Consider the following 27951-nt stretch of genomic DNA (forward strand, 5'->3'; position numbering starts at 1 on the left):
TTAGTTCCTGATTCTATAACATAATACTATTGAAGTTATCACTAAAGGACTGGGAACTTTCGTAAGATTGTGAACTAGTAAACAACATTCAATCTCAAAGAATCTGATAAATATTTTGCATTCAGCACACCAGGAAATGCCTCACCTGGATAATATTCTTATGTCATAAAACTAAAGTGCACTTGTATAACAGAATACATAAGCCCAGCCCATATTGTATAATATTTTCAGTTTATTAAAATGAGCTCTTCTGATCCACAACAGCAATGGCATAGCTTTGTAATTTCTCTTTTTAAGTGGCTCAATTAGCTAAGGCTGTAATTGTTTTAAATGGGATTTTACGGACATATTTTTTAACGAGATAAAATCACGCAAGGCATGCGACTTTTGTTAACCCTTTGATTACAGTACATCCATCCATTTTCTAACCGCTTCTTCTAATTTCAGGGTTCCAGGGGAGCTCAGCAAGCAATGGGCACAAAGTGGGGGTACACCCTGAATGAGATGCCAGTCCTTCATAGGGCATGCACATGCAGACACACAGCAGGCCCAATTTTCCCGGAATCCACTTAACCTACCAGTATGTTTTTGTCTGTGGGATGAAACCCACACAGACATGAGGGAACATACACCATCTATGCAGATAGTATCGCAGGAATTGAAAACCCAGGGCCCCAGCACTGAAAGATAGCAATTTATACCAGTGTACCACTGATCCCCTCACTTTGATTACAGCATATTCAAAATCAAATCCTAAATAAATGCAGTATTTGGTGAAAATCATCATCATCATAACTTCCCCACACTAAGAACACACTTGATCTTATCCATAACTAATGTCAATCACACAACAGCAGTACATTCTGTGAAGATTCACACTGGCCTCCTTGGGTCCTTTCAGGCTCCAGCAGAAGTTGTCATATGAGTCCTTGAAGAGAGCAGCTACTGTATCTACTTTGTTGAAACAGCAACAGTTTCTGAATGGATCCTGTGATCAGAGGAAATACTTGGAGGTTCAATAAGGTAAGGTAGGCCTGGTATCTGGAGAGCCATATTCAAACTATCGGTGACACTGACCCACTGCATTTAAGACATGAAAATTCTAGCTACATTGTGTGCAAAAACCTAAAGGACGTGTAACCTTCAAGAAATTAAGGATGAGTAAGCAATTTTAAGTCACATCTGAAATAGACAGCTTGTGGTATTTTTACAGTGTGAGCCAACATGTTGCTCTCTTTCCATAGTAACAGTAGTTTGCAGAGGCTTCACAAAGGTGGTCAGTTATTCCAACAGCGTTGGAGGTTCTGTGTAATCATCTACCAAAAGTAATTTCATCGACAGATACTGTGCGGAAAGATCAGCATATTCGCAAAGGGACAGCCATCTACACTAACAGATTCTTGAAATTAGAAAATTATTAGACCCCTCTTTTCCTTTTTGTTTTGAAATGTTACTGGCAGAGCTCCGAAGAGTAGGGGTAGTATTTCCACTTTCTACTCCTAATGTACAAGGAATGTGTCGATTATTCTTTGATCGAAAGTAACAGGCATCAATCTGTGTGAAACAACGACCGAGTCTGTCATGCGTTTAACGAAGAATCTCGGAAAGCTTCAAAAATCATATTCCTGCCAAAATAATAATGATGCCCAAATCTGGGATCGAAAGGTAGCAGAAAATGTCACAGTTCTTTAGACTTCGTTTAAAATTACATTTGCATTCTCCCTTTTTAGTATACGTATGTAACGCATAATCTATGTATTTACCATAAAGCACCTTAACTCAGATACAAATATTTCAATTTTTCATTTAAAATGAAAAAATATTCGTACCTTGAAACATGCGGCATAAACTACGCGGAACACGGAACCGTCGACTCAACTAGTTTAGCTGCTTTACCTGCAGTTCTGCCTTGGCCGGGTAAAAATAATGCTCTGGTATTTGCTAGTACTATGCATTTGTTTTTTAACTGATAAACTGGTGAAATCGTTACTAACCGATTGAAACATTTTAGGTAGTTTGTGTCCGTTAACTGTAATGCAGTCTGTAAAAGAGATATTCCTGTTTTTTAAAGCGGCGCGCTGTGATGGCCGAGTGGTTAAGGCGTTGGACTTGAAATCCAATGGGGTCTCCCCGCGCAGGTTCGAACCCTGCTCGCAGCGATAAACCTTTTTTTAAAAAAATTGCATCCAGCTATTTATAGTTACGTATTTACAGTATGGAACATAAGAATTTGTTTTATAAAACGTCTCATTTATTTAAAGATTATTTTCTACCGTCGGAAACGTGGAAATCGGTTGCCGGTTTTAAAAGGCGCCGCTAGATGACACTAATTCTACATTCATTTTTAATTTGTAATCGACTGCTGCAGAACGTGGCTTGCTTGGTTAAAACAACACTGGAAAATACGTTTTAAAAAAGAAAAGGTTACGAAGGCGCTGTATGTGTACTTCCAAAAATGTATGGAGTTTGGAGACTTTTTTTATTTTAAGAATCAAATATTCTAAAAAAGTAACGCAAGACTTCAACAACAAAATAATGAGTTTGTGATGGGTGTCATTAGTCTGCGTTAATGATCTGTTGATTAGTCTAATTGATTTGCGTTAATGAACCACTAACAACGTTCAATTGCAACCTTTTGAAAAGATAAGTGTCTCAGTTTCTGCACTAACTTACTAGGTCAAGAAATACACTCAGTTTTCCTGATGATATGATTGATACTTTATTTATATTCAATTAGATATTAGTTTACAGATCATTTTAATTTTTAATTTTGACTCCTTAAAAACGTATTCTATTCCAGAAGAGCTGGTGCCAAAATCTCCAAAACACGATTCGTGTAAAACTTGCCGTGTTGTTCATTATATACACACAAATTTTTCAAAACCTACTGTTTTTAATTACTTTTTCTGAAGAGAAATCTTTGTGTTCAATAGATTTATACAATACACTTTCAAACAAATTGTTGCAACCTTTAAATAGGTTAAAAATTTATATAGTTTAACAGACACATTAAGAACTATTGAGGATGTGTACTTAGAGAGCCAAAGTGTTATTTTACATATGATATATACTTGTGAATAAATACATTAAAGTAGTGGACACTTTCAGTTTTTGGCTACTTTTGGGAAAATGTGAAACTGTTATAAGCTTCATTTTCAAAGTAGACAATACCAGTTCATTGTTCCCAGTTTCAATATCTACAATATTCACTTGCTACAAAAATAGGACATAGGAACTAGAATAATATTGAGACATCAATTCTGATACTTCAAAAGCCCTATAATTTGTTTTGGTAACTAAACTGCTTTATTATCTTAGACCTTTCAAATGTGTTACAAAATGTAATAATTTGAAGTATTTTTTTTAGAAAATTCGATGGGGAAAAAAAAGCCACTGATTAACTGTAGCTCCACTGACTGAATCAGTCTGAGACCACACTACATCTAATCCTGCAAAACTGAAATAAAATTGGTGCTAGAACAGGTGCTAAAGCATGAGTTTAAAATGAGAATCTAAAAAAAATGGAATAAAAAGGCTGCGATATTAAAAGCAAACTGCAACACTATTTTTATATTTCGTGGTTACAAAGAATAAGCACAGAAGAGTGCATTTCAAACCTTAATAAAAGTAAGATATACAGAGTAACACGTGATACCTCTAATTTACATCTCAAAATAGGCAAAATTTCCAGGTATGTGCAGCACTATATTCGGCGATTCAGAACAAGGCAACAAAAAGTCCAGTGATGTGAAGCTGCCTTATCACATTGTAAACAAGCAGACTTGTGAAAACATCTCTTGTAATCCCATAGAAATATTACTGTCGACTTCAAGATGGTTTTCCTTTCAAATACTACTCACTAACTCTGCTTGCAGATCACGTTGGAACATTTCTGGGGTGACATGTCTGCTGCACAACCTGTACTTATTCGCTCGGAAATCACAACACATTACATACTGTACAGTCATGACAGGGACTAGTGACCAGGAAGGGCCACCCCACGTCACAATTCACGCAGTTCTCGAGAACTCTCACCCGTGACGAGACCAAGGGTTTGTGACAACAATGGAGATTACACAGTCATTTCACAAAGTTCACGGTTCTGTGCTTAATTTGGAATTTGTCAACTATTTCTGTGCCAGCAATTATTTTGTTACAGAGATTTAATAACCGGTCTGGGAAGTTGGGACTGCAGTTCCCCCTTAAGCTTGCTTTGGTCAACTGGATACCTAACCTTTCTTAAGCTTGCAGCGAAATGAAAGAGAAATGTCCACTCAAAAGTGTGACTTTTATTTCCGAAAGGTTCCTGAGATATTTTCCTGCTTGAACAACAGCATCGCCTCAGATAACACAATACTCAAACTGTTCATCCCCTAGACACTTGTGACTTCTGCTTATTTTTGCTCTCAACATGCAACCAAAGAGGACATCAACATTTTAGCATACACAGCCCCTTTAGCCACACAATATCATATCTTTATTCTCACAACTCCTGATGTTGCAGCTTCAATGCGGTGTCGCATTGCTTTGAGAAAAAACACCCACGTGGTATTTGAAAGTACAAGGAAAAGTCTGTTTATGTCATTTCGTCAATGATGCTGCACATGGCCGCGTCCTTGTCCCACGTTTTGTCCCTTTTGTCCTTTTCTTTGTCCGCCTGTCCCACCATGCAGCCGCCACCGGCTTCGTCCACGTCCATGGGCTCCGATTTCAGCCGGGGGTGCCCGCCGGTGCCCGCCTCGGGCTGGGGCAGGTCGTCGGGGAGGGAGGCCAGGCAGCCCTGGATCACCTCCACCACCCGGTCCAGGTGCTTCTGGAAGCGCTCGGCCGTCTCCAGCCGCTGGCGCTTCTGCACCTCCATCATCACGCGCAGGGTCTCGCGGGCCTGGTGCGGCCGGTATTCGTTGATCAGGTGGTGCATGTGCACGAAGAGCAGCTTGAGGTCCTCCAGCTTCTCCTCGCGCTTGATGCTGCCGGGGCTCTTGATCAGGATGTCCAGGAGGTCCAGGAAGTTCACCAGGATGGACATGTTGAGCTTCTTCAGCTCCTTCTTGTGGTCAAACTGAACGGGGTGGAGGCGCTCGATGCCCTGGCTTTCCAGGGGGCGGATGATGAGGTCGTCGCACTGGAACTGGTTGCCGAACATCATGTAGGTGTCCTTGATGGGCGGCGGGGGCTTGGGGGCGAGGGCCTTCCGGACATTTTCGTCCGTATACTCCTTTATGTACTGCATGGGCGGCGGGGGGAGGGCACTGACCTGCTGTGGCTCGCCCATGGTGGAACCTGTGGAGACAGCAGTTTTTTTTTTAAACTCTGCTATCCAACTACATAACTCATTCTCGTGTTGCTAAACAGCACTAGTTTACCACGTTGTAATGCAGATCGGTTCTGAAATAACTTGCTTTCAGGCAAAATACAGTGTAAAAAGCTGTTTTGGAATAAAAAACACACAATGCTCATGGAAAATGCAACTAAACATAAACGTATGTGCAAAGTTGTTGCACAGACCTAATAAAGATTGAGAAAAATTAACACTTTCTGATCAACAGTTGCCAATAGCATAAATGTACTCCATAACATTAAACCCAAACGTATGGTAAAGTAAAACTCCAATGTATGAGTATTGGGTGTGTGATTATTTTAACGAATAATCAGTTAATATTGACAATAAAATGATGAGAAAAATGTTTCAGCAATCGGCTCTGACCATCTATCTACAACAATTTTTTTTTTAGGTTATATTTTGTCCCCACTAACTAGCTTAGTTATTAGTCCCGGACGATCTAAAAAAACCCGCAGAATGTAGCATTTACTTTTGTTTATACTACGTTGAAAATATTTAAAGTTACAACACTTGCCAAATAAGACATGCCTGCATCAAAATATTAATCTTCGAGACCAATCCAAAAGCATCTTGCAGAATAAGGACACACTGTACACCACATTCGTTGTGTAGCGCTCACGAAAACAAGGGGCTTACAACATCGCATATTTTTGTTAAATGTACCTTATAAACATTACAACTAGCCGTATGGACCACGAAGACACCAATGTGCCAAATTTAAAAATGAAATGTATTTACAGCGAACAGTTTACAAAAGTAAAACAGGGACTGTGCTGGTGCTGTTGATATGACTGCTATTCAGTGGGACACGCTCCATTCACTCACACTACCTGTACATATGTCACGTTTTACAAAAACGCAGGGTAAACTCCTACCTACCGTTCGTCGCCTTTATAATTTTCTATTTCTGAAGCATTCACAAATGGGTATTGAATCCCTTGAATATTTTAGATGAAGACATCTAGCATTCTCTCAACAACACTCGGTTCTCTTCCTGCACAACAGGGGAAGCCCAGGCGCCATTGGCTGGAAGCCGTCTCGATCCTCTTTGGATCTCATTGGCTTTTCCAGTCTCTCCAGATTCATCAGCAAAGTCTATTGGACGTAACGCGTTTAATAACGTTAAATCCGATTGGCTACGAGAGTACCTCCCTCTCGCGGGCATAGGCGGAGAAGTAATAGTAGGGCAATAGTTTGCAATACTTTACTAATAGTTTGCGATCTGAAGGGAATGTATTTAAATTGACAACTAATTATATGAAATGTCTAAAAAATTGATGAAATAAAAATGGAAGTTTATTCTACTGTTTTTCAGCCTGGCCCAAGCGTGGGTTTCAGTTTAGAAGTGCTGTCTTTACTAATTAAATTATAAGTTGATATCACCCTCCACCCCGAGAAAAATACACAGTGCAGGGTTTCATAGGAGAAGCGGTCCTATGAAGGAACTGAATAACTGAGTTTAACCACCCTTGGAAAGAACCTGGTTATTCCTACCCTGGTTTCCGAGAAAAAAAAAAACTATTCGAAATTGTCTTCTGTGTAGACTAGTGCCACGATCTGACAAACCCTACATGAAAAGAAAAATCAAACCCACTTCTTCGGACAAATGTGCTGGACCATATCACTGAGTCTTGCTTGTTTAAGCTCTCTCGACCACAACTGGGTCAAGGTCTGTGTCAGTTCTGCATGTTGCTGTTTGAACTATGTAATTCAGGGTTCCATTTATGATTTTCTTATAGGAGCTGCACATCCCAGTGGATCTGGTGTTTGGGGGGCTACCAAAACGTGGACATTCAACTTTGAGAGTTTGTGAACTTGTCTCAGGACTGGGTGAAACAGAAACAGTATAATTTATTTATTGTCTGGACATGCTTTCACTGCTTATTATTTACTGTTTTGTAATGTACTGTCCACATTGTGTGGTGTTGTCGGTTGCACTGTGCATGTCCTAAGAGAACTGCCCAAGTAAGAATCCCAAAGTACACGTACATATGGCAAAGAAACTCCTCTATCTATCTAATCATGGGGGCCAGAACTCTACTCTTTGTGAGCAGGTCTAGGTGTACTGCTTCACAGGAAGCAGGAAGGAGGGGCAATAGCCCGTGTTTGTGGCATTCTGGGAGGGACCCACACTGAACAGCTGTCCAGTGTGGTTTATGGAGAGTTCTGGGATGTGTTGCCTTATGAGGTGTAACGGTTCTTGGGGTCTCCGCCCTAGCTGCTCCTGACCTGCCAGTTGGTCCCTCACTGCCTGGGCGCGAACCCGTGTCTCCGGTGTCACACAAAAGGGAACTTGCCAGCTGAGCTAAAGGAGACTTCCCCCCCAACCTGGGCAGCTAAGATCCCTGTTATACGGACATTGGCTCCTCCACCAAGAGCAGGGGTCAACAGCTGGACTCCAGCTTATAGGACTTCTAGGACAAGGAGGGGTCAGCAGACCACGTGCAACACCTGCCGCCAACAACTTCTGGATCCTGGTTGTAGCAGTTATGCACCAAGACCTCTAATCCAACTGATTGCCAGCAGGGGGATGGCTATCTGAACAGCGGGACTAATGAAGCAGGGAACCTGCAAACTGGGAAAAACCTGGCTTGGCTCTAGAGTCAGGATCTAGAGAGATGATATAAATAAGTACCTACAGGAAGATTCCACGGACTGATTCTTGTTCAGTAACTTTTAATGCATTTATGTCGACTTGATCAGTTCTGTATGCATGTCAATGTGTTTTATAAGACCGTGTGAGAGACCACCAAGGTTGAGACTGGGTAAGTGAGAGCTGTTGCTCTGCTGCAAACTTCTTCTTGGTAGAGAAGCTATCTTATACTTCTGCCAATAAGAGAGCTAAAGAGTAAGTCCCTCGCCTCTTTTTTTCTGAGCCTAAATGGGAACATGCCAGAATTACAAGTTAATTACAAGAGTTAAGACCAACGCTGATATACTTATTTAAAACAAGCCCAATGCACTTTGGCAAGAGAGCCACATCTTCAAGACATGGTTATAGATTCAGATACACTGATTTGATGCTTTTGAGTCTGACGAACCAGGAGTACAAATGTTGACTTTCACATTACCTGGGAAGTGGTTAATTTGTAGATTTTTTTTCATTTTGTCTGTGTAAACTCTTTAGTGTTCATTAAAGTAAAAAAAAAATGCTAACCTTTTCTTAATTTGTGAAATATAAGAAACAAAAAACTTCTTCAGTCCATTTTTGGGAAGACAAAAAGTATACGCGAGGAGATTTCATTTTAAAAACATAATTTATTGTCCCCGTTTTTTTTTACCTATTTATATCATTAAATGTGTTTAAATATTCGTGGGATACATAATGTTTGTGTGATGCAAATCAGTGGGTGGACAGATGACTCATAATCCAAGGGATTATTTATAATTTAAGATGTCTGTACTGTCACTACTGTACAGTACGTAGCACGGATATAATTTAAAGTGACAAATGTATTCATATGTTACAGCTTTCAGATTCACTCCCAAAAATTGTATAAACTCTAGTTCTGTACGTGTATATTTGGATTTGTAAATGTATATATACATTTAAAAACTCGGTTTATTTCTGGAAAGATTTTAATTTACGAACAGAATTCAGAAGGAAGTGGTTTTGCCTGCTGCCTTGCCGGAAACTAAGTACCTCATATACTTCTTGATTGTTGTGAAGATAGTGCATTGCATTTTTTTTATTGTGTAAGCACCATACCAAACTAACAGTACACTGTCTCGGTTCTTCTCTTTCGACTCTAGTAAAAGGTTTCTCCATGAAGGATCATTTTCTTTAGGATGAATAGACAAATCATTTTAGAAGAGTTTCTTTTCAAGAAATCCCAGCAGAAACGAAGAACCTCACCTTGCAATTACAAACAAAGATATTTCGTTTTAAGTAAAGATGAACTGGCTTACTTCGAACATCGCCCTGGGGTACGTAACGTCATTTCACTCTTACTTTCAATGATAAAAGTAGAATTACTGTAATACAAGTGTATTTTATACAAGAACCTAATGCTTCCAAGAGAGGCACCTGAAACGAGCACGACATGTCTTCAGCACTGTTTAGCGCGATGTAGTTCCACAACCGCAGTTATCTTGGAAAAAATAAATAAAACAGAAGGTGATGTGCAATTAGAGTTACGCCAAACTTCATACAGTAGTCTTCTGATTTAATTTATCCTGAAAATATCGTCTGTGGCATAATGCAGTTAAATCATTGATATAGCGGCGTGAGTTAAAACGGGTTTCTTTTGGTTCTGTGTTATTGCAGCGTATAATGCACAAACATTTCAAAATGTCAAAAGGATTTTATTTTTTGGTAAAGCATAAAATTAATAACTTGCCATTTCAGGCACTGTGAGTTTCAAGGATTAATATATTATGGATGTCAACATGTAGTAAACAGCTATGATGGTCTACGTAAATGTATTACTACATACAGTTCAATTTTTAAAATTACTTTTGATATATGCGTTACATCCACCCCCAAAAATTAAATAAAAAGATGCACATCTACTAATATCCATGAAAGACTAGTTTTAGAACTAAAATAATTGGATAAGCATATGTAAGACTATGTTAAAACAGCATCAAATTAAATAACTTAAAACAAAGTTTTTACAGTATACAGTACAGTATATTCCCAAACAATTCCATTGTGGTAAATATCTAACACAGACACAACATTCATAATTTACAATTATTCCTCCACCTGTGAGTTTGATGTCATTTTTATGCTTTTTTTAGCTTAGTATTTTGTGTTTAAATTTATTGAATCAACATGTCTGTTTTCTGTTCTTTTGAGGCAATTCTTATGGGGAGTTAGTTGTATTGTACTTGCCTTGGACCTCAGTTGTTCATTTTTATGTGTATTTTAAGAGCAATATTACAAGATTTTTAAGCCTGAAATACATTTTTGGTTTTACACAATGTTGGGAGTTTTAGCATATGTTTAATTCAGTTGTTTTGTTAAATATGGGAATTGTTGTTGGCCAACATGGAAACCTTCAGATAAAAACATAGCCCTCCCTGCCTTTAATCTTCAAAGTTACAGCTGAACAGGCTACATGTTGAAGTTCTTATTTTAGTTTATTTGTCTTTGTACATTGATTAGTGTTTTGTGTAGTAGCAATATCATGATCCACACCCCAGGTGGAATCAAATTAGTCTGTCTTATTTGTCGACTCATGTTTAACTGATTTTTACAAAACAAGCTATAGCTTTGCTTTTATCCATTTAAAAGTAATAAACAAGTGAACTCTAACATCATTGCTAGAGAATGGTTGTTTCAGACATCGATAAATTGTATTAATCTTCTTGCCTTATTTTGCAGGTCTAATTCATACGAGGTTGTTAAGTTTATATTTCAAAGTTGAATGTCCTTTTCCCAATATACTGTATATATGTGTAAATTCCACAGTTCAACTTTTAAAATAGATTTGAGAGTGCATTTTTTGTATGTATTGTAATATGGATATAAGGTCATAATGTTATAGTCATACTAATATAATCATATAAGAGTAAGCAATTCCACGTGAACAGCAGATATTTTTCTGTATTTTTTTCTATTAACCAGTGTCACAATTAGCAATACAATATGTGTAGATACTTTATAAAGCCTGTAGAATAAGGTGTTTCTGATTAGTCTGTTAACAGTTACTTATCTTTGGCAAACAAAGTATTGAAGTGATGGAGAAGTCTTCTGCCCATGGTTAAAAATCTCTTAATCCCAAATGCCTCCATGTGTAATCTGCAAAACTTTTTTTTTTTTGTTTGAGGTAGTCTTTTTAAAGTAAAAATAAATAAATTGTGAGCTAAAATGTTATTAGAATGTAATAGAATTTGTAAAACAGCTTTTGAATAGTATTTAATCTATATTCATTACGTGCTGAACATACTGTATATACATTAGTTCAGTTCAGTTTATTGTCATATGCACTGAAATGTGTATTTGCATGTGTGCTCCAATACAAAGAATACACAGATATTAACAGCGCACAGAACAGCAGCACCACCAACAACAAGTTAAATAACATACATATTAGAATAAGTTATATGTAGTTGATTAAAAGTTATTTTTAAAGAAAAACTTTCTTTCCCCTTAAAGATCATGTCTCCTGGTACAGAAGATGCCAAGTAAATTTGTCAGATGATTTAGAAGCATGATAAATCTGTGTAGACATCACGAATGTAGAAGGTCCACCCGGTCTTTTATGTTATAACTTGAAAATAATCCATCCATCAGTTGTTAAAGATTGTTTATTTGAAATTCCATATCTGTTCATATTTCTATGAAAACTGTTCAGGGAACGCCACATAATGAGCAACAATTATGTTCAGGCACAAGTATGTAGAGTATTTAACTGAATTTAACAAAGACTGCTCTTAAAAAACATTTCAACCATATTTAAAGATTTTTTTGTCCGCAACAGTTTTTCACAGAAGCACCTTTGAACTGGGAACTTCAGAGATTCACAGAAAATCCATAACTTTTTACAAACAGTAACCTCGTAGAAATTAGAAGGAGATATATACATATATACATACTACTACTATACATATATACATATTACTGGGATCTTCGATTAAACAGGAGCTTCGGAGCTGGAGGAACACTCCATGCACTTTCATGAAGCAGCGATGTTTTGTTGTCTATGTGCTGTATAAGGATTATCGTATAATCCGTACAGTGCAACAGGCTATGCTATCATTTCATAAATAGAATTTTATAGAATTTATATAGAATTTATATAGAATAGAATTTTTTTATATAGAAATATAATTTATTTCAAAATGTATAATTAATTGCCTAAACATTTCAAAGGCAAAGGGTGATGACATCATATGTCATGGATGGCCCTCTCTTTATCATCAATGCTGTTTCCCAGGCATGGGTTAATTAATGTCAATTCTAAGATCTTGTAAGACTTTGTCCTCTTGTCGCCTGTATTCACTTTTAACTATTTTTAAAAACAGTACAAAAATACTCAAAGGAAAGTCATCATTCCTGGAAAGGGAGAATGAGGGATATCGGGACCAGATGGTTATCCCCTCAGGGATATTGGGAATCTGTGTCTCCTGATTAATGCTGGAACATTATACATTATTTTAATGTACTTATTCTGTGTATTTGAAGCCCAAATATCTTTTTAGCGACACTGTTGCTAAGTGGGTTCCATTTTCAATGCACTACACATGTGCGGGGTCCAACATTGCCTACAAACTGCAAAAACCTTCTTCACTAAGTCTTTTCAAAGGATGAAAAAGATATTTGATAGGACCGATGCAGGAGGGAATGTGTGTGTATCTAAACTTACTTTTTCATGTCTGTATGAAATTCTGTTTATCTGTTCATCTGTACTGCTTAGAATCAGAATCTACATTCTACATGAGGAAAAAAATATCAGACAGATAATGGTTTAAATTGCACAAGTGGCTAGACATGCTTTTGGGTATTGCAGAGTGCGAAGTAGAAGGTGAAGAGTTGTGTTTCTTATGTTTCTCAGAAAAAGCCGACACTGAAAGGCTCCATTGAGCTCTCAAGAATCAAGTGTGTCGAGATTGTTCGAAGTGGCTGCTCAATACCATGCAGTTTTAAATATCCTTTTCAGGTGAGTGTAACTCTTCCCATTGGATACTGTATGTTATGTATGGGTTTTGATGCTCAGGTAAACAATACCATAGCATGTGCAATTAGTGCCTACTTGTGCAAGAAATGTTCTTACATATTTTTCAATACCTAATCTTTAATACCTTCTTAAGGTTCAAGAAATGCTTAAGTTGGGATATTTCTCTTACGAAAAAGCAATATCTAGCAATAATTTAGTTTAATTGCATGCCCCTGACAATTATGAGATCAAATAATTGTGTCCAATGAAAGCATTCAAGAATTGTCTTAGATACCACTGACTTAGATGTTTGATCATTGCACAGTCACATGGGCACAGAGCATGACCTTTCCTACTGCACTGAGCTGGGCACCATCAGCTGTTACCTTTATCTCCTCTGTGCAAATAACTGCAATATCAGTCAGATAGGGTTGAAAGGAGCTCTTGGATTTCTTCATTAAGGGAAATAGCAGGTGCATTAAAGCTTATCTCTCTTCTTACAAGTTTTCAGGATTTCAAGAGATAATAAAGTAATACAGTTGTGTTATCTCTAGGTTGTTCATGACAACTACTGCTTGTATGTTTTTGCACCCGATAAAGAAAGCCGTCATAGATGGGTATCGGCATTGAAAGAGGGTAAGTGAAGTGTTTTTTTCCAAATATTTAAATGAATGGGCATAATACGTTAACAAATTCACGTATTAATAATTATATATCCTTTGTGTTTCTTAGTTTCTCTTGATCATGCTGATGATGATTGAGGATTATTGGAAGGCAGTGACATTAATATTTTCACTCCATATTAAGTTGTTGTATTTAAAATCTATTATATATATATTTTTTCTTTTCAAGAAACAAAAAATAATGTTTTAGCTCACAAATACCATCCCAACTTTTGGGTGGATGGAAAGTGGATCTGCTGCTCTCAGGCTGACAAGCTGGCTACAGGCTGTGTTGAATACGACCCCACCACACCGAGTAAGTATTAACAGGTTTCCTCTCTGGGGTTCTGGAGAAAACGCTTTGTATTGTGTTCAGTTAATAACCTTTAAAACAGTTTTTGAATTGGAATGGAATGTTTGCATTCTGTAACGGCATTGGGAAGCTTCTTCTGTTATTAGTTGATTTGGCATTTATAGATTTTATTATAGAGTATTTGCTACTTTAAGAGAGTGCTAGAATAGTGTCTACTACTCTCATTAAGAGAGTACATTCTACATTCTACATTCTACTTAATAAAAGCCTTCCTTCTTAAGAAGAAAAACGCACAGAGGCAAAACCAAGTGAAGATGGGAAAGAAATCTTCAACATCACTGTCAAATTCTATATATCACTTAATGTTATCAAGCTCCTGAACACTTTGCCTGACCTCACCCAGTATGGGGAGCCAGAGCCTATCCCAGCAAGCAACTGGTGCAAGGTGAGCTCCACCTTGTTTTCCCAGAAGCCAGTTTACCCACCAGTATGTTTTGCTCCACCCAGAATAAACCCACACAAACATGGGCAGAGCATACAAGCTCCACAGATACTGTAACACTCCAGGTCTGGAACTGAATCCAGACCCCAGCAATGCAAGACAGCAGTGCTGAGCATCCGTGCCTTCCAGTGAAATATAGGTAGCCCCGCTTTTCTATGGGAACACCTACAGACTACACACTTGATGAGTTCAGTGAAAACTGAAAACACGATTAGCCATAACTCGAACTGGCAGTGGTCCAAGTAAACAATATGCATTGCACACAGATCTATCGGTAGTTGATTTTAAGTAGGACATCCACCCATATGGATGATGTGAGTTCCCAAAACATTCCCATTTTTTTAACAAAAGAAGGTATTTTTGCCATTTTTCACCATATACTTAATGCATCCTCACATTCATATAGTATTTTCCACACCCAAAGGATCCTGAAGTATTTCACATATAGAAGGGAACCTACTTCATTCGATAAATTGATCTTTCACCCACAGCTGACCAGGTGACCAGGTGGGAGACATTATTTCACCAGTTGAAAGAAAAGGGTGATTCTAGCAGCTTCGTCCAATTCAAGGTTGCAGGGGATCAAGAGCCTATCCTGGCAAGGCCTAGACGCAGGGCAGGATACATCCTGGACAGGACACCAGTCCATTTCAGGGCACACAGAGACACAGACCCAGACAGAGACTCACACCAGGGCCTGTTTTCCCAGAAACCAATTACTCTACCAGCCTGTTTTTGGACTGGGGTAGGGGGGGGGGGGGGAGACTGGAGCACCTAGAGGAAACCTACACGAACATGGGGGGAGAACATATAAACTCCACACAGACAGCACCCCAGGAACTGAACCATGGGCCCTAGCTTTGCAAGGTAGCAATGCTGATCAATGTGATGCCCTTTCTCAAAACGTAATGAAACCAAAATAAAACAAAAGCAGATTCTTAATCAGTTGAGATAACCTTCACTAGCATATACAGAGTTTGAGATCCAGCTCTCAGAAATGACTTTCAGTAATATTTTGTTTTATTTTGCAGCTCCCAAGCCACTACCTCCAACACCAGAGCTACAAGTGAGTTTTTTTGTTGTTTTTTTTCCCCCAAAGAGGACATATAAGTACATATACTCTCCCCCCCTTGAATTTTAAGAAATGGTTGAAATACATTAGTAACAGAAATGCAGTAAATGACTGCATCTGCAGAGAAAGTGAATGCACCGTGTTTTTAGAAGATATGTAATGTTAGCTGCTTTTTGCTGAAAACCAGGCGGTTCATTTTTATCAATATGAAGAACAACATACAGAGAGTGTGATTTTTTGAAGCCATAAATAAAAGGTATTTAAATTCCGATTATATTGCAGTCTAGCAGGCTAACATTTGAAATCTTTATTGTGGTGCAGTATACTGTCTTTTATTATAATAATAATAATAATAATAAACTTTATTTTATATAGCGCCTTGCAACTCTTACTCTCATGCCTTTAGCTAGAAGCTGTAATATGACAACATTGCACTTTGCCTCTGGACTTTCGTGTCTTTCAACATCTTCTTAAAAATTTCTGAGACACATTTTCAAACACACATTTTCAAAGTTAGTTGAAGTTGGTCTGAATGATTTTTTCAGTGAAGACTTTTGAGTCTAACTGTGAACTGTGTGTGGTGAGAGTCACCGTGAGAGAGATTACCGCTGTAATCGTATGACCACAGTCTAAGTGGCACTAAGGTGTTAGTGAGAACTATAAAAACCAAAGAACTGCAGGTTAATTAATAGATTTTTCCGACTTTAATTTTCAGTGTTTTTCTTGTAACATGCATCTTGACCACTGCTTCTGTTAGAGACCTGTTTTATCTTCAGGATGCGTGCATTATATATATTTACTTTAAGAAGCTAGACAATGACTAGACAAGACTTATGGGTAGATTTAAGTAGTATAGATCCCTCATTTGAGTCTATGCCTAGTCACTCTACATAATCACAAAACATAAAATGCCCACCATACTGTATTTCTATGTGTCCACTTTTAAACATCTTACGAGGATAATAGATGAGGGGCAGTCTTAAGTTAGTACAGCTTTCTCAGAGCTAGAACGGAATACATTAGTTTGATTTCCTCAGCCAATTTCTGTAGGCACAAACATGCAGTGCTTTCAGGAGAGCCATAAACTAAAATAAATAACATGTAACTTGACATTTGTAGTGAGTTCCATGTGTGTTGGCTTTTCTCTAGCCTGCTTCTCCTCTGCTTCTTTTTTATTATCCTCTTGGTAGAGAATTTTTCTGTTTTTGTATATATTTATTTTTATAGACACGATTTAAAATAATGCAGTCTGCAGTCTTTGTAGCCGAAACCTTCCTTCACTGTGAGTGACATGATTCCAAAATATAATATCAGATCACTTTATTGGCCATATACAATTTCTTGCATTAGGAAATTTGTCTTTTCGCATACCCCAGCTTGCTCTCCATGAGACACACAGACAGGGAGAGAGAAGCTTTATTGGGAGAGCGCAGGGTCAGCCATTGATTTGAAATGGCAACCTTCCAGCCACAGGTGCAGATCCTTAGCCACAGTGCCACTGCTCCTCCCTTATATGGAAGAGATTCCCTTATATAATTTCCTCTCTCTTTTTTCCCCAGAGGTGCTTCTCTGATCCTGGGGAGCTTGTCGTGGTCGCCGTCCACGACTTCTCACCAGCAAGAGAGCAAGATCTTCCCCTGTACAGGAATGAGGAATATATTGTCATAGACCAGTCAGACCCATACTGGTGGATTGTTCAAGACACAAAAGGGTAAATGACACATCACACCCTTGAAAGTAGGTCATTGCTGAAAGCTGATTTATTCAGTGACTTAGGTGTTTGCCATGCTAGCCAGCCACTGGTATTGTATGATCAATCTTAAATTCTCTCAAAATATTTCATTTTTGTGTTTTGAGGGCTCTGATAACTATAATATTGAAAGCCTAAAACTTCATATCTCAAAAGGATTTTGTATCATTCTTGGCCCCTGAGTTTAGCTGATCATGAATCTCTCAAACGCCTGTTGAACTTTGTCATTTTAATGGTAAGGTAATTTTTTTTTTCACTTCCCCAGTGACCAAGGTTATATTCCAAGCAGCTACGTCATTGTGAAGTCACCGGAAGGCATAGAACATCATGAGTAAGTTCAGCATTCTATTCATTCTACAATTTTAATTAATTTTAAGGTACTTTGTTAGAATTTTTTCCCTTGACAAAATTTCCCATCTCATAAAAAGTATTATTGCATGCAAATATGGTTATCACAAAAAACTCAAAATATACCAGATAGTGAGTTTTGTATGTGTCACTCCTTTTCATTGATTTATAATACAGTGAATACAATATATGTGTTTGTGAATGGAGTTTCATGATTGTGCCCGTTTGGTTTTAGAATAACCCTAAACCAAGGCTTGGTTTTCTGTTATAGATGGTACAACAAGGATATAACCAGAACAAGAGCTGAGCAACTGCTCTTCAAAGAGGTACAGCCATTCGAATAGAAAAAAATGTTTCTCTGAGATTTGCTTTAATTCTTAGATGTATGAACGGGACCATTTCTGCCTGCTGCACAATAAACTCCAACTCTTACATGCGCTGCAATCTTGCTTCTTGACATTATGTTACCACAGATCCAACAGGTCTTGTAAGCTTTCAAGCAGATGCACATTAAACCAGGACAGCACTTCATTCTGCAGAGGTGAAAGCCACATTTGCAGGATGTGCAGTTGCAAGAAACTTAGTTTTCTACATTCAGGCTTTCAAGCCACACTTCTGGTTGGGGATTTCCTGTCTGCAGCCTGTAGTGTTTTTTCTTCATAACCTGCACGGCAAAGGTCTATAACATTGCGAACGTTTCATAAATGAGATACAGTACATCTCCCTTGTTCCCCAAATCCAAAAATACAAATTGCTCTTCCACTCTGAAGATAGATTTAATTTGCTGTTGCAGTGGTACTCCGAGTAACACACAGTGGCCAAATACAAAGAGCATTGGGTTTATTTGACTAATAAGGTGAAACTGCAGTGCCTTTTGATTTAAAGCCGTTTTACATGTTATTAGAATCAAATAAAACTGAAAACATGAGTACGTCTATAGCATGTACTTTCCTTTTCCCACCCGAATCAGTTTAATTTCCACCAAGAGAGTGCCAATGAATAAAAGCGATGTTTTCTGTCTATACATCAATTTTCGCTTCCCCAGTGCTGCTTCCCCAGTTATTCTGCTTAGTCCCTGTTGTGACTTATGTATATTGAGAGGCCTTGAACATAAACATGAGTTTAGCATTAGAATTGACTAAAAAACAAAAAAACAAAATACAGATTCATTTATTTCTGAGGCAGAAACAATACACATATGAACATATTGTCAGGACATGCTGCATGTACATTGTCACATGAATGTGATATTGTCAGCTGGTGCGTATCTCCAGGTGACCCTGGACAATGAGTTTCTGCCCTCAGCTTTACAATGACCACTTCCCTTCTGCTTTGTGGCATTTTTGTTCAGCCACGTTCAGCGCTCATTACCCCCAGCTTTTTCATACCCACACTGATTAGGAGTGGTAACGTGAATATGTTATATGCCACATTCCCATCCACATTTGCGCATCTGCAGACCACAATTCCTTACATGCAGGGTAACAAATCTGGAAGTAAATGAGATGAGTTCTTCATGTTTGGTTAATTGATTGTTTGGAAATGAAGTGAGTGAAATGATTTCTGGCAATAATTTGTGGCTAATTGCATTTGTATTTTTAATGCCTCTCAAAATATGTCAAATATTATAACAGGTTGTATTGTATGCACTGTGTTATTTAAATTAAATGCTGTATTTTGAGGCACAAATATTGAAATATTTACAGGACAAGGAAGGAGCTTTCATGGTGAGAGACTCACGGCACGCTGGAGTGTACACAGTGTCTGTGTTAACAAAAGCTCTTGGGTAATTATTACTGAGACTCGAGACATACTGTACAGTATCTGTTCAGTCAGGTTTTCAATCATTGTCTACCTTTTCTGCACTTTGCACTTTTGCATCGCTATTTTTATGTCTTTATTTCTCCTTCATGTTATTTTGACTTTTTTCTCTTTTTCGTGTGGTTTTGTTTTTACCCTGTGAAGTGCTCCAGACACTGTTGGTGTACATAGGCACTGAAATAAATCCTTCCAGTTGTTGTTTTATAATTTTGTAGTTAGCATGGGTTTTTAATGCTCCACCTTCCGTGGTTTCGAAATGTCCAGTTCTTTATTTGGTGTATTTTAAATGAATCCTTTTTCAATTTACACTCTGCTCCATTGTGAATTATTTAAATTTCAGATCTAATGGCGAAAATAATCCAAGGGTAAAACATTACCAGATCAGAGAGACCACAACAGGAGAAACAAAATATTACCTGGCAGAAAAATACCTCTTCAGCTCCATTCCAGAACTCATATATTACCACCAGCACAACGCTGCAGGTATGTAACACTATATTTATCTCTTGAATACATGATCTAACAACAAGGGCTCCTAAACATCCTCATTGCTTTCCTGGAAATGTTTTGAGAAAATGTATTTCTTTGTGCCTTTGATCTTAAAAGCATACTTTGTAGCTTCGTCTTTTTCCTGTTGTTAAACTTATTTCACACCTTGTACTTACAGTGTGTACTTTGTAACTCACTTTGCTGCTGCTGGTGGTCCAGCTTCCTAAAACAACCCCTGAAAAAAATAAGATTTTAAGTAAAAAGAAAACTGCACCTGTTGAAAATGATCGTGGTAGTATTTATTTTATTGCAAGGCATGTCACAAAAATAAAATGAGATATAATACTTGACAAAACATTTACTTCCAGTTGATTTTACCTAGTATATATTCATCATATTCTAAAGGCTAATACACAAATAGATCATAAAATTAATATTAATTCCCTTGTTACCAGCGTAGCAAGTGTGTCAGGTGTGTTCTCCCTCTTAAGAGTGACCAGTGTAGCAGACAGGGAGAATTGATCTACAGTATTTAATATTTTATCATCTGTATAAACAGCTTTCATTGAAAATGAAGGAGAAAGGAGTTTGAATCTCTGGTGCTCAAGGGCATCATGGGTTGTGTGCAATCGTTTTTATTCCTATAACTAAATTGACTTCAGCTCAACAGATTTCTTGATGTGACGTATGTCCTCCTATACTAGGAGATGCAACAAAATAAAATGCATAAAAAAGACTTAGTACTGTAGCTCAAAATAGCTCAACACTCATCAAAAACTTAGCAGAAAGAACGTTTTGGCATCTAAACATCATTATAAATGTCAAGGTACAGTATGTTGAAATACCATCCTTCAACACACAACCTTTCAACAGATGATTTGAATTTGAGTTTGTCTTACAATTTGAGTTTTGGAATATTTAGAAATTGCAACATCAGTCACAATTCAGAAACAGGAATTCCAAATGCAACAAACAACTATCCTACACTATATGCAGTACTTTATACAATTAGATAATATGGTATTTATGCAGTGCTCTTTCTATTGCCTAGTTCAACAATACTTGTTTTTCTCTTTGTGTCTTCGTTAAATGGCATGAGCGTGACAATCACACATTTGTGTGGCAAAGGTCTTAAGAAAATGAACTTATTAGCTTATAACAAGTTTGCGTTGTCACTGAAGTCTGCGTACACTAAAGAGTTTATGATTCTTTTATCTGTAATCTCAACAGGTCTCATTACAAGACTGAGGCATCCTGTTTCTACAAGGAGAGAAAGAGCTCCGAGACCAGCAGGTTTTCCAGCTGGTAAATATTGCTTCATGCAATCATAGATTACTGGACTTTGTGGGGTGGTGTTCAAAGAAGGGGTGATAAAATGTTTAAGTAAAATAAAGCTGTGCATAACATTTATGTTTTCAGACATACTGGCGATGAGAAAATAAGCTTCTTTGGAAGGGTGAATTACACTAAGGGAAAATTACTAGCCAATATACTAGTACAGTATGTGCATGCAAAGAAATCCGGAGCTAACAAAAGGAAGGAAGCTTAACCTGAATTATTAGCTACAGAACTTTGTGATCCATTTCGTCTCAAAAGCCTAACGAATGAGCAGCAAACAACTGTAATCCAGAGAGAAAGTCCCTCTGCTCGGGGAGACAACTGAGGGGGTTGTTATAGCTACAGATGGAGCCTATGGGTTGAAAATCTACCCTCTGAGTTCTCTCAGCTCAGTTGCGTTCTTTTTAGAAAAGAAAGACACATAGGAATCCAGACCTGAGTCCTTTCTGCTTAATTGTTACCGCAACAAAGAGTAAGAGTAAGCTGGAATGAGTGTTTCAGCTTGCTTAGGTGCTGAATCACTCAAGTTTCACAACAGAGCAAGTCTCAGCTCTTCAGTAACGTTCTTCGGTTCCTCAGAAAATTGAAAAACATGAAAATTTCAGAGTAATGATTCCGCCTTGTGTTCAGACATCTGTTAGGGAGTATTAATTCATAAATTCAAGTGGGTCAGTTTATGTAGGCTGCAAAGGAACAAGTAAAGGTTTATTCCGTGCTGAAAAAAGAAAAGAAACACAACGTTTCGGCTCTGGAGCCTTCTTCAGGTGTGACATCTGAAGAAGGCTTTACAGCCGAAATGCTGTGTTTCTTTTCTTCTCTTTTCAGCGTGGAATAAACCTTTACTTGCTGCTTTTAATCCATAAATTGCTGTCTAAGTAATTGTATGTCTCTTAAATACATGTTTTAGATCTTTGTAATGTGACACATGTATATGTTTTAGCAAACCATTCCAATAAGATTATATTTTGTGGGATACCTCACCTCTGAAAAGTGTAAAACTGGTTATACTGTATAGGCTTGTGCGCTAAAAAAAGACAACTCTGTTTCGGTGTATGCAACTGCTAACAGGTCCTAAGAAAAAAAGGCTTTTACAAAATTTAACTTTGTATTCCTTTTGGAAAATGCTACATATTGTATAGTTGAAACTGTAGTGATGGTTCTTTCAGAAAAAAATCACCATTAAACTTTCTGCTAGAGAAACAAACAAAACTGTGTTAAATCAGTTCTTTGGAATATCGGAGGATGGATTCTCAGTGAAAATAAAAATGTTAGGAGGGTAAAAGCACTTCTAATTAAAATTCACACTGCTTCAAAAGGGTTAATATCACATAGAGGATCTGCTCTATATCTGCTCTATCTAGCCATTTTCCAAACCGTTTTCCGGTTCATTTTTTTTAACCAGACATATTGGAGATCGAGCCGTCGGAGGTGAGCTTTGTTGAAGAAGTGGGGAGCGGCCAGTTTGGGGTGGTGCAGCTGGGTTACTGGCACAGCAATGACAACCTGAAAGTCGCCATCAAGATGGTGCGGGAGGGGGCGATGTCTGAAGAGGAGTTTAAAGAGGAGGCAAAAGTCATGGCGTGAGTCCTTTCTTAATCATTTCATCATCCATGTTCTTCCAAAAGAACACTTTGTAGAAGAGATTTAAATTGCTTTTGGAAACGTGTAGAGAAGGATAGGTAGCTGAGCTGTTGTTTCTGCTCATTGTACACTGATTTTACCTCAGAGTGACCTCAATCTAAAGAGGAAAAAGCAACAGTTTCATGTTTCTTCACAAATATTAAGTTCAGTAGTTCTTGCTTGTTTTCAGTAGCATTTGATTTACATTTGTACTTAGAATGCACTATTTTGATGAGGAATAAATTAGATTCAGTGATGTAAAACCAGTGCTAATTCTAAGATCCAGGCCTGTCCTTAAAAGAAGACAGATCACTATGCTTTTAGAAATACTGTGAGAGTATTTCTCATGTGAGAGTGAATGTATGTGCTAAGAGGCAGAAAATGATTTGAAGGGTTGAGGTGAAAACAAACTTAACCGATCAGTAAATAATAGCTAAAGCAGTTTTCCTAATGCTTTTAAAAAATGAGAAGAATTATGTTTTCTTTGTGATTTTTTGTTTTGGAACAGTAAAATGTCTCATCCAAAGTTGGTTCAGCTCTATGGACTGGTTACCCAGACGGCTCCCATGTGCTTAGTGTTTGAGTTCATGGAGTACGGGTGCCTATCCGACTACTTGAGGAATCAGCGGGGAAGCTTTTCCCAGGATACTCTACTGGGAATGTGTCTGGATGTTTGCGATGGAATGGCCTACCTAGAGAGTGCCAATTTCATTCACCGGGATCTGGTACTGGAAACTTGCTCTATTCCAGCTTTTCACTCTACACCAAAGCACTCAGCATATAGATTATATTTAACAATTGTGTGTCAAACTTTTTTTTTCTTGTTTCACTAACAAAAATTGTAGTATGTTATTTTAGATTTAGTTTACAAACACATCAAAGCTTTATCTAACGACATAAACACTGCTTAAAGCTGAAACCTTAGTGGAATTCAGTAATATTCTCTCTTTCAGGCTGCAAGAAACTGTTTGGTTGGAGAGAATCAAGTGGTAAAAGTCTCAGACTTTGGTATGGCAAGGTATGAATTTGAAGTTTTTTTCAGTTCAAGGTCCGAGATTCAGATTGTTATTCATATAACAAAAAAGATCATGTACAGTAATAGCAGTTGAATAATGCAAAAGGTTGAAGATTTTGCACTGGCCTGATATGTTTATGTAAGTTAAAATCTTAATTGTTTGTTCTGTATACCTAAAGAAAATTGCAGTACAATGAAATGCTTTTGTACAATGACTGATTGAGGTTCCCGTTTTTTTCCAGCACTAGTATGTGACATATGGTGTTAAAGTATTTCTGAAATGGAATCTTTGCAGTATGTAGCTTAAGATTTATTTTTTCTCCTAGGTTTGTCCTGGATGACCAGTACACCAGTTCCTATGGCTCTAAGTTTCCAGTGAAGTGGTCAGCTCCTGAGGTAATCCAATACTGCAAATTCAGCAGCAAATCAGACGTGTGGTCCTTTGGTAAGTAATGAAGCGGAGTGAGATAGTTAATCTTCATGTGCTGACCTGGTATAGCATTGTAAAACACCACCTGACATACACAGGACAGCCACTGGATGAGTTTGTTCTAATGAATAAAATAATGCTATGAAGTGAAAAGTGGTATGGTGTGGAGTGTTTCCTGTCTCACAGTTTTAGGGTCCTGGGTTCAATTTCAATTTAAGGCGCCTATATTCTGCTCTTCCTGTGATTGGGGGGGATTTTTCTGGGTGCTCCGGTTTCTTCCCTGCTCCCGGTGACAAATGTATTAGGTTTGATTAGCTACTTAGTCACATTTATCTAGTTCAGGCAAGGATTCGAAGGGGAATTCAGCAGTTTCCTCCCAGTACAGTACGTTACTGGATATGAGGTTACTGGTAAACACAGTCACATGAGGTTGATACAGTAGGTCAAATAGCCTCCTCTTATTTGTGATATGTCAATAAAATACAAAAGTATGTCAGAATGTGGCTGCTGACAGCAGTAAGCCCTGGGAAGATAAAGTAAGAGAGTATGCAATCAATATCAGAATGCATTAGACTTAACGCCACATGTGAAGAGAGGGTTTCATTGCGTAGAAAGTCAGGCAGAAATGATGTGTGGGCTTCACACGGAAGTTGAGAAAAGCCTTAACTAACTGTAAGTTTTCAAGATGTATATAAACTCAGATATATACTCTTTCTTCACCTCTGTTATTAGTGAGGCTGTTAATGTTGCCACAGCAAATGACTTCAAACTCACAATGAAGGCTAGGGCTTGAAGCTCTCTGGCGTGCAGAAATGTACTGTATGATGCGCTTGTCCGTCTTTTTGTAAAGTCAGTAAGAATGTAAAGAATTAAAGGGTCTCGTCGGCTTTGCGTTGCTGCAGGGGTCCTCATGTGGGAGGTGTACAGTGAGGGCAAGATGCCGTACGAGAACCAGTCAAACGGAGAGGTAGTAGCTTCAATTTCATCTGGCCTCCGACTTCTTAAACCCAGACTCGCTTCAGAGGACATTTATCAGCTGATGGAGTGGAGCTGGAAAGAGGTCAGTGCAACAAGGAGCCAAGTAAATGAACTGAAAATCAAATCTAACACACATATGCTTATACAGTATACCTAAATTCTGCTTTAATAATACGTTTTCATATGTTTGTTTTAATTTCAAACCTCTGCATCAAGGCTTAGAGCGCACATGAATCAAGGGAGAGTATGCTACTTTCACACCACTAGTTATGGCAACTGACGCAACAAAGCTGGATAGTTTTCTTTTTCGAGCAAATAAAATCAGCAATTTTGTGGTGCAGAGACTAAGCTGTGAAAAAAGAAAAGATTCACAACACAAAAAAGAGTTTTTCATTTTACCTATACTGTTATTGTTGGGATAGAAGAAGTTCTCCTGATGCAAACTTTTTAAACATTTTTTTTTCATGTTTTTGTTTAATTCTCTCCTTAGAAACCAGAAGACCGCCCATCTTTTGCAATTCTCTTCCATCAGCTGGCAGAAATTGCTGATTTCTGAAATTAAGCTGTTGGAAGCCCAGATGAAATGGACATAAACTGTATAAAGAAAAGAATATATATATATATTTATACTGTATTTATTGCTTTTTCAGATACCAAAATTTACATTGCAGTAGCATACAAAAGCAGAAAAGCTACAAGGCTCTTAGACAAAGCCTTAACAAAAATGGTTCAGGTGGGGAGCTGCGTCAGCATGCGTAGGCTGCAAAGGAACAAGTAAAGATTCCTTTGAAGAAGGATCCACAGCTGAAACGTTGATTCTTTTCTTCTCTTTTCAGCATGGATTAAACCTTTACCTGTTCCTTGACAGAAATTGTCACATGGTTGCTTAATAAATACCATCCTGCATTTGTGTTCTTTACAATGTAATTTAACAGTAATCTTTTTCAGAATCGACCATGGGACTTTTTATGGCTATCATGACAAGCTATCCAGTCATGTTGTTTAGGCCAATATCCTGGTTTCATTCAAGGAATGGCTGGATGACATCCCCAATCAATTAACTACTAATTAACAATTGGTAGTTTGATAATTAACTACTTTTGGTATCAAATGGGCTGAATGTCTCCCTATTGTTTATAACCTTCCTTACATCTTTGTTACTTGCTTGTACAAATTGAGTTCTGAGAAATATTTTAATCCTGACATCTTGTATTTTAATTACATTTTTCCTATAGTTAATTATGATTTCCATAAACACCTACTGTACTCTTACAAACAGTGCAGCTTTAACAACCATAAAGCTAAGAGCCAGGTTTAAATTCTCAGTCAGATGGTGACTCTGGCCTGCTGGTCCACAGCCTACAACAGCTGCAGGTTCGTTTTGCTCAGAGTAGGAGCTCCCAGCCTTGGTCCCGGAGATCCACACATCTGCTGATTTGAGTGCTCCAGCTGAGCAATCAGTTGAACCCCTTAACAGACCAAATTATAGGTGTATAAATGTGACTTCTTTAGTTGTTTTGAATTGTTAAACATGTAGGAGGTTGCCTTTTAATGATTGTGTTTCAAATGGAACTTAAGGTATCAAACCTTTCAGTCCAGAAAACATAGTTACAACGGTAACAACCAGGACAGTCACTGGTTCAGTTAAGGATTTATCTGGTGTGTGAGGTGCAGGACTGGGGATTTTCCATTCCTGTGTTGGTCAGTCCCATCATTGCCTAGCTTCTAATCAGGCTAAAAAGTGGTATACTGACAGATAATGTCACACTAACACTTGTACAGATGCTTACACACTGATAAACCCTCAAACCTTTACAACGGCACACTGCTGTGATGACAGATAATCTCACACTGACACTCTTACACTCACTCTATTGGTCATCCATTATTTTTATTACATTATTTTTTTAGTTATTTTTAGATACTATCAAAAATCCGCATATTTCTGGTATAGGTAAAGATTGCGGTAACCTGCAGCCTAACACAGACAGACAGAGTACAAGGCAGAACTACACTCTGGATGGGAGTCCAGTCCATCGGGACTCACAGAAGGACCATGTAGAGCACCAGTTAAACAGGCCTTTGGGAGGCAGGAGGAACAGAGGGGGGAAATCTGAATTGCCTGTTGTGCTAACCATTAGTGTTGCGAGCATTTGTCTGTTCATATGAAAGAGTGACATCTATTGGCAGTGATTGATTTTCTTGTGAATGTGTTTGTTCAATCTGTGCGAGATTCTTTAGCTCTCACAACTATTCCAAGAGTGTAAAAAGGTTAGCTTTGTTAATGTATTCAAAGGTTTTTGTTTTTATTACTTTAATTCCATTAAGGAGGAAACAATGGCTTAGTTGCATTCGTTGCTATGTGCAATTTTAAAATCCTATTTTTTTCATCCGTATATTACTTTCTTCATGTATTGAATGCTCCTTCTAATTTATCTGAAAGCACTACTTTCTGTATAACATTCAATTGTCTCCTTATTTGTAAAAAGAATAAGAAATATTTTTTCTATATCAACCCAGTCATGCAGCTTATTTGAACACGGTAATACAGTATGACACATACTTTAATATTTTACATTTTAGTAGTTATCTTTACTTTTTGGTCTATAAGTACCTTGATTTTGTAAGTAAACAATTAAAAAATGGAATGTCTTACATTTTTCTC

The 27951-nt window shown here is 37.8% G+C and overlaps 2 protein-coding genes and 1 non-coding gene across 4 annotated transcripts; 2 read left to right on the forward strand and 1 right to left on the reverse strand.

The window, feature by feature from the left end:
- Window positions 1-2077: 2077 nt before the first annotated feature.
- On the forward strand, window positions 2078-2159 carry trnas-uga (transfer RNA serine (anticodon UGA)). Its single transcript has one exon. It is a non-coding gene; the product is annotated as a tRNA-Ser (tRNA).
- Window positions 2160-3550: 1391 nt separating this feature from the next.
- med7 (mediator complex subunit 7) lies at window positions 3551-6401 on the reverse strand. The gene is made up of 2 exons (XM_088604284.1): window positions 6224-6401; window positions 3551-5283 (listed from the first exon to the last, which is right to left on the reverse strand). The coding sequence occupies exon 2, from the start codon at window positions 5273-5275 to the stop codon at window positions 4577-4579; it is 699 nt and encodes a 232-aa protein (XP_088460410.1). The 5' UTR covers window positions 5276-5283; window positions 6224-6401; the 3' UTR covers window positions 3551-4576.
- Window positions 6402-9011: 2610 nt separating this feature from the next.
- On the forward strand, window positions 9012-27937 carry itk (IL2 inducible T cell kinase). 2 transcript variants are annotated; one of them, XM_088604285.1, is made up of 17 exons: window positions 9013-9271; window positions 12847-12951; window positions 13503-13584; window positions 13801-13926; window positions 15457-15491; window positions 17057-17208; window positions 17513-17578; window positions 17867-17921; window positions 19302-19381; window positions 19757-19899; window positions 21136-21210; window positions 22646-22823; window positions 23372-23588; window positions 23817-23881; window positions 24205-24323; window positions 25211-25368; window positions 25777-27937. In XM_088604285.1, the coding sequence occupies exons 1-17, from the start codon at window positions 9134-9136 to the stop codon at window positions 25840-25842; spliced, it is 1860 nt and encodes a 619-aa protein (XP_088460411.1). In that variant the 5' UTR covers window positions 9013-9133; the 3' UTR covers window positions 25843-27937. The 2 variants fall into 2 exon arrangements, with proteins under 2 accessions (XP_088460412.1, XP_088460411.1); XM_088604286.1 differs by lacking the exons at window positions 24205-24323; window positions 25211-25368; window positions 25777-27937 and adding an exon at window positions 23960-24193 and having other exon boundaries at window positions 9012-9271; window positions 23817-23927.
- The last annotated feature ends 14 nt before the right edge of the window (window positions 27938-27951 follow it).

The sequence above is a fragment of the Lepisosteus platostomus genome, chromosome 13 (assembly GCF_059453375.1).
Source record: "Lepisosteus platostomus isolate fLepPlt1 chromosome 13, fLepPlt1.hap1, whole genome shotgun sequence".
NCBI classification, from domain to species: Eukaryota; Metazoa; Chordata; class Actinopteri; order Semionotiformes; family Lepisosteidae; genus Lepisosteus; species Lepisosteus platostomus.

What these genes read in the sequence shown, in the direction of transcription:
- med7 (XM_088604284.1), bottom strand. Translation starts at nt 5,275, where the DNA reads ATGGGCGAGCCACAGCAGGTCAGTGCCCTCCCCCCGCCGCCCATGCAG.
- itk (XM_088604285.1), top strand. Translation starts at nt 9,134, where the DNA reads ATGAATAGACAAATCATTTTAGAAGAGTTTCTTTTCAAGAAATCCCAG. An exon ending in GAAGGCATAGAACATCATGA is followed by an intron (nt 17,579 to 17,866) that starts GTAAGTTCAGCA and finishes TTTCTGTTATAG; the next exon opens with ATGGTACAACAAGGATATAA. An exon ending in ATCAGACGTGTGGTCCTTTG is followed by an intron (nt 24,324 to 25,210) that starts GTAAGTAATGAA and finishes GCGTTGCTGCAG; the next exon opens with GGGTCCTCATGTGGGAGGTG.